Genomic DNA, 13,735 nt, shown 5'->3' on the forward strand with positions numbered 1-13,735 from the left:
GTTGGTATCTTTTAGTAGAGTTTACATTTCATGCATCAAGAGATAACGTGTGTGTGTGTGTGTGTGTGTGTGTGTGTGTGTGTGTATATGAGGGAGGGAGATAGAGATGTTTTTTTGGGAGGGGGATTATATTGCATTTTCAGCAGCTCAGGTTGAATCATATTCAGAGTGAGTTTACATTAGAATAAACACAATGGTTCTGTAAAGCTGCACAGTCACTGTGAGTCTACCTGCTGGTTTTATAACATAGAAGTGACTCCTGCAACTCCTCCTTCCTCCTCCTCGTCTTCTGTCGGATGCCATGTGGCAGATGACACATGCTCAGGCCGGTCGTCGTAACTCTCTTCTGGTGAGCTTCCTCCTGTGATCCCAGTTTGCTTTTTCCTATGCAACTCACATATGTGATGCATAATACGTTGCGTGTTACGCTGCCAATGCAGGATGTTACTCACAGTACTGTCAATCCTATGCACATGTCAGTAAGTGGTCACGTGGTGTTTTATAAACTGGTAAAAGTATGTCAGGCAAAGATTTAACAACAGTATTAATGGAAAATTATGTTTGCCAGTTCTAACTTTGCTGAATGAAAATCCAAAGACTTTTGTCCAATCATAAAAACACGGCAAACAGCAGAACACATGCAGTCGTCTCTCAGAGGGAAGAGGAGACTCTTTTATTTCTACCTTTCCCAACCCTCTCACAGTTATTGCTTTACTGAACACATCTGTTGAGATGTTGAGGTGGTTCAGGCATCTGATTAGGAAGCATCCTGGATGCCTCCCTGTGGAGGTTTTCCGGGGCACGTCCAACTGGGAGGAGACCCCGGGGTAGACCCAAAGCTCGCTGGAGGGATTATATATCCCACCTGGCCTGGGAACGCCTCTGGGATCCCCCAGGAGGAGCTGGAAAATGTTGCTAGGGAGAGGGACGCCTGAGCTAACTTATCTGTGACCCGACCTCGGATAAGTGGAAGAAAATGGATGGATTAAGACATCTGTCAATCACAGATTTCGGAGCATTTCTCAGGGCCTCGATTAATCGCAATGCAAGTTTACAACTGCGTCACAAATGTTATCTTGGTGAGGCACAGCAATTTTGTTGTTCTACTTTATGGGGTCACACTTTTGACACAATATTCCCTCCATCCTTTTCCTATCTGAAGCTTTCACTCACTCTCTGCTTCAGTAACAGGTGTAATGTGGGAGGAGGCACATTCACCTCTTCTTGGTGACTCTGTGTGTGTGTTGTTGTCCAATCTGCCTTCCTCAGAAGAGTAGATGCAATGTCATATCTCTTCTAAACACCGTTTTCTAACATATATACTAAACACTCCGCAGGTGAGCCAGGCCTAAATTAGTTTATACATGTAATCAAGTGCCGCTCACAGGAGCTGCAAAGTGTGAATAAGCATGATTATCACATCCACATGTCATTAAGTGGAGAGTTTATGCACGACGGGACTAAAAAAGCTTCATCATTGTTAGGTAACATGCAGAAAAACAACAGAACGAAGAGCCAAAACCTCTCACAGAGCACCTGCTGCCAGCCGAGCCTTACTCGCCCTATGCCAGCACCAGCATATGGCAAACACACACACAAACACACACTCGCACACACACACACACACGCATGCACGTACGCAGCCTCTATTTCTGGTTGGGGGTTATTGGAAACTGGCAGGCATCTCATAATGTTTGAATGTCACATCTTTATGCATGAATGTGCTGTATTTACACACACGGACATGGTTACACTCACATTTGCAAATACACAGATGCAAAGACACACAAAACGAGCCGCCGTCGCAAACAAGCTGACATTCAAAGCAAACAACACAGCTTTAGATCAGCATATATAGCAGGCCGGTTTGTCCTCGGTTGAAGAGAATCATACCGTCACACAGCTGCAGTCTCTCTCGGTCGAGTTTTAGGGCCTCAAATGCAGCTTGATTTTTGGGAATCGGGGCTGAATTAACAGCAGTTTATTCTATTATTAGTGTATTTACTTATTTCTTAGCCTCTTCTATCGCTTTTAGCTCCCTTCAGATACAGCTCACAACATGAAAAATGTACATACGATTGTATATTTCTGTAATTTTTAAATGGCAGTTTGATTCTGCCTCTTAAGAGTCGACGAGCAGAGCTATTTAGTCCAACGCAAAGAAAAGAGTGTGGGACCAAGATGCCAAAGCTGAATAAAGGAGAAAAGTGCCCGGCTAAAGTGAGTAATCGCGCCTCTGAAGGTCTTTTGAATTTAAGGCTCTCAGAGAAATCTTGTCAGAATATCTGGTGTTTCTCAGATACATTTGAATGCCTCCTCGGTTCGTGCGGCGTGGTTAAACGCTGCACTCAGTGTCTTTTCAGAGGGAAATCCAAAGCTGTTAAAAGTCACTGCTGTGCCTCCACATTCGGGCCTTTATGGAGCAATTAGAGTCTTTTTATAAGACGCTCCAACTCCTGCTGATTCTCCTGCTTTTGTGCTGTGCAGAAAAGTGTTCAATGGAGGATATCAGCCTCTCATGAACTTCTAACTTGTTTATCTCTTATTTCTTCAAGTGTTTGCGTCTCTTCTGTTCACACTTCTAATTGTTTTTTGGTTTGTCTGTGTGTGTGTTGATCTGCAGTATGACCCAGACAACTCGGGCTTCATCAGCACGGAGCGGTTCAGGGACCTGCTGGCGACGCACGGCTCGGAGCTCGACCCACACAAACTGGAAGTCCTGTTGGCCCTCGCCGACGGCAACGCTGACGGAAAGATCTGCTACCAAGACTTTGTCAACCTGGTGAGTGTTGTGATCTTTTAGCAGGCATGATGACAACTGCAACAATCAAGAATGTATCACTTCTTGTATGGCACTGTGTCCAAATCTATATATCTATTAAGATTCTCATAACAGTTGATATATCCAATATGTTCTTCATACTGTGGGGAGAATCATGTAGAGATATCGAGAGGTGTGGATTTAAGTCAGTCAAGTTTTCAGACTTGTGATTTCACTTGAACTCCTTCGGACCTTGTAGCTTTTGATTTAATTAAAAATTAACTTATAAAATAGTGTGCATCAGCTCATCCTGCGCCTGAGAGAGGATGGAGTTTGAATCAATCTTTCAACAGATTAACTTAAGAAGAAAAGTTGCAGGCAGTTCATATCTGCAAAATACTACACCGATCAGCCATAACATTATGACCACCTGCCTAATACTGTGTAGGTCCCCTTTTTACCACCAAAACAGCTCTGACCCATCGAGGCATGGACTCCACTAGACCTTTGAAGGTGTGCTGAGGCATCTGGCACCAAGACGTTAGCAGCAGATCCTTTAAAGGGCAAGTTGGCCAATTTTCAGCCTCAGTCCTATCATGCTGTTATGGGGAGCTAATGCCATTATGATAGGAAAAAAATTTGGAGGACGCTATCCGCTTCTCCAATGGGCCCTGAAAAACCTCCACCAGACTACGTAAAATGCGTCATCTGGCGGAGGCCAGGGAGCTTGATAAACTTCACTTCCTCAATCTAGGACGCCCGCCTCCGATGTCATGTCTCGTTCAAAATCGTCAGGTTTGAAATGTAGACTGCAGACCTGAAGATTTTTTAGACGATACACTGGTATATTCTCGTATTTCGGTATTTCGGTATTTCGGATTATGGAGGTGGGGCCTCCATGGATCGGACTTGTTTGTCCAGCACATCCCACAGCTGCTCGATTGGATTGAGATCTGGGGAATTTAGAGGCCAAGTCAACACCTTGAACTCAACGTGTTCCTCAAATCATTCCTGAACCTTTTTTGCAGTGTGGCAGGGCACATTATCCTGCAGAAAGAGGCCACTGCCATTAGGGAATACTGTTTTCATTGGACCACTTTTGGTAGGCGCTGACCAGATACAAGATCTGCAGTTTTGGAGATGCTCCGACCTAGTCGTCTAGCCATCACAATTTGGCCCGTGTTAAAAATCGCTCAAATCCTTACGCTTGCCCATTTTCCTGCTTCTAACACATCAACTTGGAGTTCACATATCCCAACCACTGACAGCGACCACTGTAATGAGATAATCAATGTGTTTCACTTCACCTGTCAGTGGTCCTAAAGTTATGGCTGATCAGTTTACATCCTTATATCATATTTGGCTACAAAGACCGCTGTGATTAGCCAAAAATGGACGTCAACATGCAAATCATCAACTCAGATATTAAAAGTAGATGATACAGGAAAAATAATAAATATAATAAAGTTAAGGTTTGTGTCTTGACTTGGTTCACAGCAAGTCTTATTTCTGACTGGCAGAATCCTTTCTGTCTGGATAAACTCAAGAGTCACACATCAGACTTTCATTTTCACAACCATCCCTGAAAGCCATATTACAAGATCACCTCCGCTACAGGGTGGAGAGCCTTCCTGATAGGAAACGACTCTCACTCTGGTGATAAATTCCCCTCTTAACGCTCACCTTGCTCCACTTTCACCTTCACCTTCAGACTGCTTCCTGCTGCTGATTGTCTGAGCTCTCACTCAGGCATCTCCAGCTGCGCTCGCTGCTGCGTAACCTTCTCCTTTTCTGTTTTCCACTGTCTCGCTGCTGTTCCTCCTGAGAGCCTGAACTGCTGACCCGGGACAGTGCGGAGTGGGAGTAGTTGTGTGGTGCACAATAACTACTGGGTGGCAGAGGGATAAAGCAGGGTGTTTGTGTGTGTGGGGCATTCATTGTTGTCTGTGAGTGTGAGCATGTCATCTCTCCCCTTCACTCTTGTTCTTCAGAGCCGTTGATTGTGTGGTACAGTGGGTGAGGAATGAGGCCTGTAGGAAGCTTGGAAAAATGTCAAAGGGCCTTTTTTTTCACTTTTAGTTTGTAATTGGTGCATTCATGTCATGTGACGGGCTGTGGGTCGAGGCGTGCAACTGGAAGTGGGACAGAGAGGAGTGGGGTGCCAGCATGTGCATGTAAATTCACTTGCTATTGTGTCCCCCCCTCGCTGTTTTATACATTCATAGAGGCAGCAACTAAACAACAGAAGCTAAACACAGAGAGTGATGGGGAGGGGGTTATGCATTCATGATTATGGTAATATGCTGGGCAATGAATTAAATTAGTTTAGCGCAGATTATATGAATACTATTACAGTAATTGATTTGTAAATCTATTAGCAAACAAAAATGGAAAAAGTTTCTGCTTTTCCCTCTTTTTTATTATTAAAAACCAAATATTTGGAATTATTAATTGTTGGTTTAAAAAACAACAATCATTGAAGCAATGACTGTATATAAAGATGGAACGACTCCTCTCCATCTCCTCTTATTGTACAAAAGTGAAGCCAAAATTCCCCCCCAAACTGGTACTGCCATCTTTGGAGTCTGCGCAGTAGAGATCGGCTGGTGGAGCTGCGATCTTGACGTCCCGCCCCCGCTCACCAAAACACACATTTAACTTACCACCAAAACGGCAAGGATCCGTCATGTCGGTGCATTCAACAGTGGAGCAGCTTCTTGTGTTGGTCTGAAGCAGACGTTCACAGATATGTACACTTCAATGACTATAGTGATTGTTTGATTTACCTTGTTTCCTCTCGTTGTTCCTCCTCTGCTCTGCTAATCCGGAACAGATCGTCTGCAGGAGTCGTATTTGTCAACAGAGCTGTCAATCATCTTTTTTACAGCATTAAATAACTAATCTAAGATAAACATGTCAGAAAAATGAACACTTGGACGTAAATCAGCATGATAAGAACTAACTATAATGACAGAAAAATGTATCTGGCGTGTATTTTGATTTTATAGTTTGACTCATGCCCCATCTGTTAACATGGAGGAGGCGGGCTTTATGACCTATACTGCAGCCAGTCAGCAGGGGGCGCTCTAAATGATTAGGCTTCACTTTTAGGGAGCTGTCATGTCGTCCATCTTTTTATACAGTCTGTGCTTTGAAGACACCGCCTTCAACCAGAAAGAATTATGATGTTCATTTTTATCAAAATTAGTTATCCATCATTTGAATTATGAAGTGAAGCTGATCGATGAATCAGTTGATCAACACTTGGTTGACAGCTGATTTATTATGTGTTTGATTGCTCAGGCAGCTAGTAGTAATATGAAACCTTAGCTCTTTTAAATGTGGAGATGTGCTACTTTACTCATTTTTAAATCACTGCTAATTTCAATTCTTGAGGACATTTTAAAGACAAAACTAGTAATAGTTTAAGTAGTAAATTAACATAATTGTTTGTTTACACCCCAAATGAGTACTGCAATGACTACTACTTTAATTAAATCTTACTGTTGGTATGGCAACAGAGAGAGAGAGAGGCTAAGAAGCCAGCTTAACCGGGCCCAGCCTTTCCAGGAGCAAGACATCAGGGTAACTAGCTCCGCCCGTCTCCACCTGCAAGGAAAACAAACACAGGACAGCAGGAGGAGCGTGAACACAGTCAGGGGCCGCTACATTATACACAACTATATGACTAGAAAATAAAAGTAAATGTGTGCATCGCTGTTTTTGGAGACAGGCGCCTGTTATTCAAGACTTAAAGTTTGGTGTTATCTATGAAGACTTCTGCACATGTAAGCTCGTAAATATGACACCAATATCTAAGGAATGTAAGGTAAGTAAACACAACAAATCAGACTTTAAGTGGGCAGACGTTTATAGTCTGTGAGATAAAGATCAAAGGGTCAAAGTCGATAGGAGAACTTGACTTATTCTTCCAACATGTTGGCTGTCAGGGCCTGGTGTCTGCTGATGCGCTTCTCTCTCTGTCCGGCCCTTCTGCCCTCACGGAGGGAATAAAAAGAAGGAAGATGAAGAATAGAAGGAGAGGAGGAGGCCGGGGCAGACAGAGACAAACTGCGAGGGCTTTATTTGTCGCGCCATCTCTCCTTTGCACTGCAGCTCTTCCATCAGTGTGATTGTCAGTAATTGCCTGCTCACTGCTCTGTCACAGTCGGCGTTCAAATCACAGCTCACTCCCTCTCTTCACCTCTTCTTCCCTCCATCTTCTCTCGCTCTTTACCTCCTCTCTCGCTCCCTTTGCCTTTTCTGAAAATCTCTCAGCTTTTTCCGCCACTTCCTCTTCCTTATCTGTGCCTTTCTACTTTCTTCAGTCTGTCCATCCATCTGCTCCCGTCTGACTTTCTCTCATACATCACACGGGGACCGTCCTGGGGTAGAAAATGGCTCAGAATGGGTTTACACCTCCAAAAATACCCACAGACAGTTTGAACTGATCTGTTTTCCTGCCCTCAGCGGGATGAAATTGGGGAATGGTCCTGATGGATTTGTACCAGTTCTTACTGATGGTTGTGCTCATGTGGTTTGATTCTGTTCAGATAGATCTGTATTGTCAAAACTGTTTAAACACCCACTCTGTTGTGCATGGTTTGGGCTTGGCTCCTTGGTGCAGCCGACACGGATATTTTAGGCAATAGTTTGCTTCCAACTTTTCCCAACAGTTTGGGGAAGACTATTTTCTTTTGTGACATCCATGAAGAAATAGTTTGGTGTGTGGTGGGCCTTGACGTAGCTGCACAGAACAAACACTGTCTAACCTCTAAAAAGCACCTTCAGACAGACAACAGTAATGCATGAGAAACACGTTATTTGAATGTTAACACTCCGTTGACGCAACGGAGCTCCAAAGCCGGGGGCCTCTGGCAAAAAAGATTGACTTGGGACGCCTGGTTAACCTTAGGGGCTAGCCATGAACTGCAACATTCCTGCTTCAAGTCTGTCTTGGGATCATTGTTGCATGGTGGTGTGGAGGAACTTGACTTGCCTGCATCGATACATCAGTGTCCAAACTCATTCAGAGAGACGATAATAATGCATGAATGTGAACGCTGTAGGTCTGGTGGGGCTGCCAACACAGAGGGCTCTGGCAAAAAAAAAAACACAGGGCCATCTGCAAAGAAGTTGAACTTGGGTGCGCCCAGATGGCCTAAGGCGCTGGCTATGAGCCAAAACAGCCCTGGTTCAAATCTGGACCTTTGTTGCATGTTGCTCACAATCTTCATTTTCATTCATTTTCTGTCAACTCTGTCCCGTCAACCATCTAATAAAGGTGGAAATGATGCTGAAGCAACAGCATGGCAGGCTGTACACTTAACAAAGTGAGTCTCAAAGTGACCCTTTGTTTGTTGGTTTTTATTGAGAGACGAATAATCCACAGAGGTCTCCATCTCTTCAAAACAAAGTGAATACTAAATAAAGCAGTTTCACATTAATATTCAGTGGTTCTTCAACACTGTTTAGAAGACACAACAACTCAGGAGGAGGCACAAGTTCAGGTCAGCGGCCTCTAGCTTGTTTCTAGGTGCTCGGCTTGCTTTTAGCGTCGGGTTCTTCAACAACGGTGACATGATTTCAAACACTTGGTAGTTGTGAATAAAAAACGTTTTAATGTCTGGCCAGCTGGAAAACTCTGTTAAACATGTAGCTAGATGTAACACATCAGACTGGCTGATATATTACTTGGTGCGGCAGTGGAGTTTAAAAAAAGGAATGAATATGAGGCACCAGTTTAGCTTAGCGGTCAAAGAGCGCGCCCCGTGTACAGAGGCTCAGTCCTCGACGCAGCTGCCCCAGGTTCGACTCCAACCCTTGGCCCTCTGCTGCGTGTCGTCTCCACTCTCTCTTCCCTTATTCCCACTCTGTCCACTGTCCAATAAAGGCAAAGGCCAAACGCTCTGTAATGAACGGGCAAATCCAGTTCCATCACTTTAAAGAATGAATGCCATATCTCTCATATTTTTCTGGCAATCGTTGAGAAAAAGACACAACAGCTGGGCTTCCCCCAACAATGCAGCCCCTTGCATTTTTAAAGCAGTCTCAAAGGCTCAATGGGAACAAATCTGCAGCCTGATTCCAAAATAACCAAGGTTCTCTTTCAACATGTACATGTCTGAGAATAAAGCCAATACACTCTTACTTCCCTCATTTCCAGCCTTCCTCATCCCCCTCTACCTCCTCCTTGCTTCTTATTTTATATTTCTTCTTCTCTCCGTCCCTCCCCTCTGACTGTTTTTTTTTTCCATTGATCAAACTGTGAAATTGTCTCTTGCTGGCTGAACACCCATTTGTCCCCTTCGACTCCTCTCTCTCCTCTCCCTTCACCTCCTCTTGCCAGTGGGTAAACAGACAGAACGTCATTCCTTCTTTTGTGTCGTACAAAGAGCAGAGGAATTGCAGTCACTTCACACGAAGAATTGACTGTCTTTATGGAGCACGGCTGCCTGGGGGAGGTCTGTCTGTGTGTGTGTGTGTGTGTGTTTGCACTCTCTCTGGTGTGCGGTCTGGAAGTGGCCATGGTAACCCGTAATCATTTTCCCACAGCTCTCTGTGCCGAACATAAAGGCTGAAATAATTGCCTTTTTTTCTGAAGTTTATCTCCAAACAGTGAAACACGCAGAGTCACTGAAAGTCTCATTAAACAGAGCCGGAGGAACATCAGCCCGCCGTTCATACACACATTTATTGATAACCTGATTTTATATCTGTCTGCTTATCGCAAGTTTCTTCTTGTACACATCGTCTTTTTGTTCTCAGATTTATGTTCATTATCTTCAAATGAAAATGTTTCTCTGATCTCGGTGCTTTTATAAACGTTAATCACAGCTTTAAATTGTTGCCTTTGAAGTTTACGTAGCTCCATTCATCCACCTTTTATTAGACTTTTATCGCCATAAAGCCACATTACATCGTGGTATCTATTTTCCCATCTTTGCCCTTGCTGTAAATAATACCGCCTTAAAATAACACCCATTGTCTGACACATCTGGGCTCCCTGTGGTCCTAAAGACACAAACACAATAACAGAGCTGAGTTATGGAGTGTGACACAAACAGAGCAGAGTAAGAAAGAGATTCGGTAAGGAGGAAAAGAGGGAAACAGAGAGACGGAGCCAAGGACCCTGTGGGAGAGAAGTGGCATGTTGAATCGTCATGTTGGATCTTTAAAAACAAGTAAAAAGGCACAAAGATTAGAGACAGCAGTGATTTAGGCACAGAGTTAATGCTGCTACAAGAGCAATCAACCAGAATCTGTTGTGTGTCAATGTAAAGAAAGCTTATATCAAAGGGCCAGTTAGCCGATTTTCAACCTCAAACCTATCAAGCTATTATGAGGAGCTAATGCCATTAAAAAAAAATGCAGTTTTGCTCTGTGCCTTTGGAGGACGCTATCCGCTTCTCCAATGGGCCGTGGAAAACCTCCACCAGACCTCCACGTAAAACGCGTCATCTGGCTCGTTCAAAATCGTCAGGTTTGAAATGTAGACTGCAGACCTGAAGATTTTTTAGATGATCCACCGGTATATTCTCGACGTATGTCAGATTCTGTACCGCTCTGAGCCATTGCCTGCAGCGAAAACGATATTACTTCACTCCAGCGTCTCTTGCTGGTCCGTTCCTTTCAGAGGGAGGGGCGCAATGCATGCTGGGTGTTGTAGGAATGTAGAATGGGCGAAACCACGAGCTGTTTGTACAACTTTCTCCACAGCTATGGCGCTAATTTAAAATATTCTATCTACGATTACAGAGAACACCAGCTTTGACTGACAGTGACTTTTTCCAGGGACGACTTGCTCCTTTAACTAAAGTTGAAATCTTAATTGAAACATCCCTTTTAATTACTGATCAATACAAATATAAGTAATCCATCCATCCATCATCTATACTGCTTGTCCTGTTTAGGGTTGTGGTTGTGCTGGAGCCTAGTCTATCACAGGGCTGACACACAGAGACAGACAATGCTCACGTTAACACCTACGAGTCACCAGTGAACCTAACGAGCATGTCTTTGGACTGTGGGAGGAAGCCGGAGTACCCGGAGGGAACCCACGCATGGACGGGGAGAACGTGCGAACTCCACACAGAAAGGCCCACTTTGTCTGAACCGGGATTCAGGTACTGGGATTCAAACCAGGAACCTTCTAGGGTGTGAGGCGACAGCGCTAACCACTGCACCACCACGAATATAAAGACTGATTTAATGTGAATATTCATTGTTAGTTTTACTTAATAATAAACCAACGATCATAAAATAACCAGCTGCTGAAACATCTTCATAATATTCAAACATCCTGATTTTTTTAAACTCCTGCTTTAGGCTGAGGAGGAATAAATGCATTTTCTCTCATTATTAGTCTGTTTAAAAGTCAAGGACACGTTTCAATCATAGATGCGTTATCTGAACTTGAGCTGATCTCACCCACTCAGCCCATGAATAATTTTAACGTGAGATGAAAGGAATAACATTCATTGAATCCTCGCTGTGGACTTGTGTCAGGGTTGTGCATGTATGCTCATTAAGAGACATGTTAATGTGTGTTTCCTCTGCCTGTACGGATCTGCGCTGTCTGGTGTGTGAAGAGTGTCAAAATAATGTTTGGAAAATGTGACACTTTTACGATAAAAATGATGCACTAATTAAAACACAGTTCTCACTTGAAGAGGTGAGAAGTCACAACATGTACATTAGCTGACAGGATCTTCAATCGCTGAAAGTTTTCCCACTCATAACAAACTGCATTATGTATGTTCAGAAGTAAACTCATCATAGAGGGATGTAGAGAGGAGTTTGGTGGTAGCTAGGTGATGGTGCAGGCATTCTGTTGCCATGGGCGAGGTGGGAGGGGCCTGGACTGAGGAGGGTTGGTATGTGTTTGTGTGTGGTGTTTACCCAGTGTGCCCATGTGAGGAGACTCCAGAGTTACATGTGGAAGTTCATGACTATAAATAATGAAATAAGGCATCTTGAAGTGTTTACGAGTTGATCAAAATGACAAATTTATAATAAACCAGGATTGTCATTCATATTAAAACCTACTCATCTGAATATTTAAAATCTCTAACTTGTCTTCCCTCTCTTTCCTCCTTCTTTTCCCAGATGAGTAACAAGCGTTCCAACAGTTTCCGCAGGGCCATCCTGCAGGGCAGCAGGCAGCTGAAAGGCTGCAGTCTCAGAGATGAGGTGGGCCTGGGTCTGTCCCAGCGGCTCGTCCGACACGTGGCCTACGAGACGCTGCCCCGCGAGGTCGACCGCAAGTGGTACTTTGACAGCTACACCTACTGTCCACCTCCATGGCTCATCCTGGTGATCACTATAGCTGAGGTAAATTGTCTAAGAGTGCGAGACCATTTTTTCAAATTTCTACTTCTTCGGGATGTGCTCAGTTTGTTTTAGTGAGAAACACTCAAAGTAAACACGTGTGTATGTTTTAAAGAAAAACCATACCATAGGGTTCCTTTAAATTTGTAATAATATAGGTAAAAAGTCTTGCATGGAGTACTGCAATGCTCTGAAGAAATATCTCTTCTTAAAAGTTTGGTTTATTTATAAAAGGTTCCTGGTTCAAATCCTGGTTCAGCCATAGGGGGCCTTTCTGTGTGGAGTTTGCATGTTCTCCCTGTGCATGCGTGGGAGCTATCCTGTTACTCCGGCTTCCTCCCACAGTCCAAAGACACGCTCGTTAGGTTCATTGGTGCCTGTAAAATTGCCTGTAGGTGTGAGTGTGAGCGTGAAAGGCTGTCTCTCTCTGTGTGTAAGCCCTGTGATTGACTGCCGACCAGTCCAGGTTGTACCCCGCCTCTCGCCCAATGACAGCTGGGATAGGCTATAGCCCCCCTACGACACTGAATGGGATCAGCTGCATAGATAATGGACGGATGGAAGGATAAAATAAAATAAAAAAACAAGAAAAGAATTTACACGTTAAAGTAACCCACCTAACATTGACATCAACGCCCTGTACACTGCCTGTTGGCACCAGTGTCCGATCGCACTTGAAGCTGTTTGTTGGCTCTTACTGACTTTGTCCCCTCCTGTCTTGATCGTAGCTTGTGTTGTATTAACTCTCAGATGTACGTTGCTTTGGACAAAAGTGTCTGCTAAATTAAATTGTAACATTGTAACATTGTAACCTCTCATCCGCAAGGCTTCTTCAGTTCTAACTGGTTAGTACACCAGTGGGTACAAACGACTCTCAATGATACTGGGTTCACAGCTCAGGCTGACGACTCACCCCTGATTACACATCTATTGGCATACTAATGACCTACAGAGGCTTATATTTCAAGCTCTGTCCACCAGTCAGTTAGAACTGAATAAGTCTGTCAGATGAGAGGGGGAAACGACTCCAAAAACTTTTGGTCTAAGCTTAGAATATATGCTTGCTACAAATTTACAAGGAGAGGATTACGGCCTTAGAATTTAGGAGGCAAGAGAATATCTTTCATACGCAGCTACAGTACATCATTTACATTGTGTAATTCTTTAAGAGAAGTAGCGTGAGACCTTTTTTTAATAATCAGAAATTAGTAAAAGACTGCAAGGTGAAGCTGAAAAGCTTTTCCATAAGACTGGACTCCAGTACCGATAATGACTCTGTGTTAAAATACGACAGATCAGAAATATCCAGAAATGCCATCAGGCATTAGAAAATTGATAATGAATAGTGGAAAGTTTGAACTCATTATTTTATTGTATTACTGTGCTGTTTCTCATTGCTCGTGTACTCACACATCCTGTATCTGTCCGTCTTTTCTCCCCCAGGTAGCCGTGTTCATGTATTACGGGTTCCAGCTGGACCGCCTGGTCCTGCAGGTGTCCAGCCCGTCTTTCCTAAAGAGCCCCTTACCCTACCACCCCCAGCTGCGGGCCCAGGCCTGGAGGTACCTCAGCTACATTTTCATGCACACCGGGTGAGTTCACATCACGCTATTGATTTCTAATTATGAGCATTAGGCCGTGCTG

At 43.8% G+C, this 13,735-nt stretch overlaps 1 protein-coding gene across 2 annotated transcripts in view; it reads left to right on the forward strand.

Annotated features, from left to right (window-relative positions):
- rhbdl3 (rhomboid, veinlet-like 3 (Drosophila)) overlaps nucleotides 1-13,735 on the forward strand; it is a 65,659-nt gene that overhangs the window by 33,429 nt on the left and 18,495 nt on the right. For both annotated transcript variants that reach the window (XM_069665964.1, XM_069665965.1), the window contains 3 exons: nucleotides 2,624-2,782; nucleotides 11,870-12,094; nucleotides 13,535-13,683. In XM_069665964.1, the coding sequence (XP_069522065.1) occupies nucleotides 2,624-2,782; nucleotides 11,870-12,094; nucleotides 13,535-13,683 (533 nt within the window). The remainder of the gene's footprint in view (nucleotides 1-2,623; nucleotides 2,783-11,869; nucleotides 12,095-13,534; nucleotides 13,684-13,735) is intronic.

This window comes from Semicossyphus pulcher, unplaced genomic scaffold (assembly GCF_022749685.1).
Source record: "Semicossyphus pulcher isolate SPU_LCO1_2020_fin unplaced genomic scaffold, fSemPul1.0.p SCAF_17, whole genome shotgun sequence".
Lineage (NCBI taxonomy): Eukaryota > Metazoa > Chordata > Actinopteri > Labriformes > Labridae > Semicossyphus > Semicossyphus pulcher.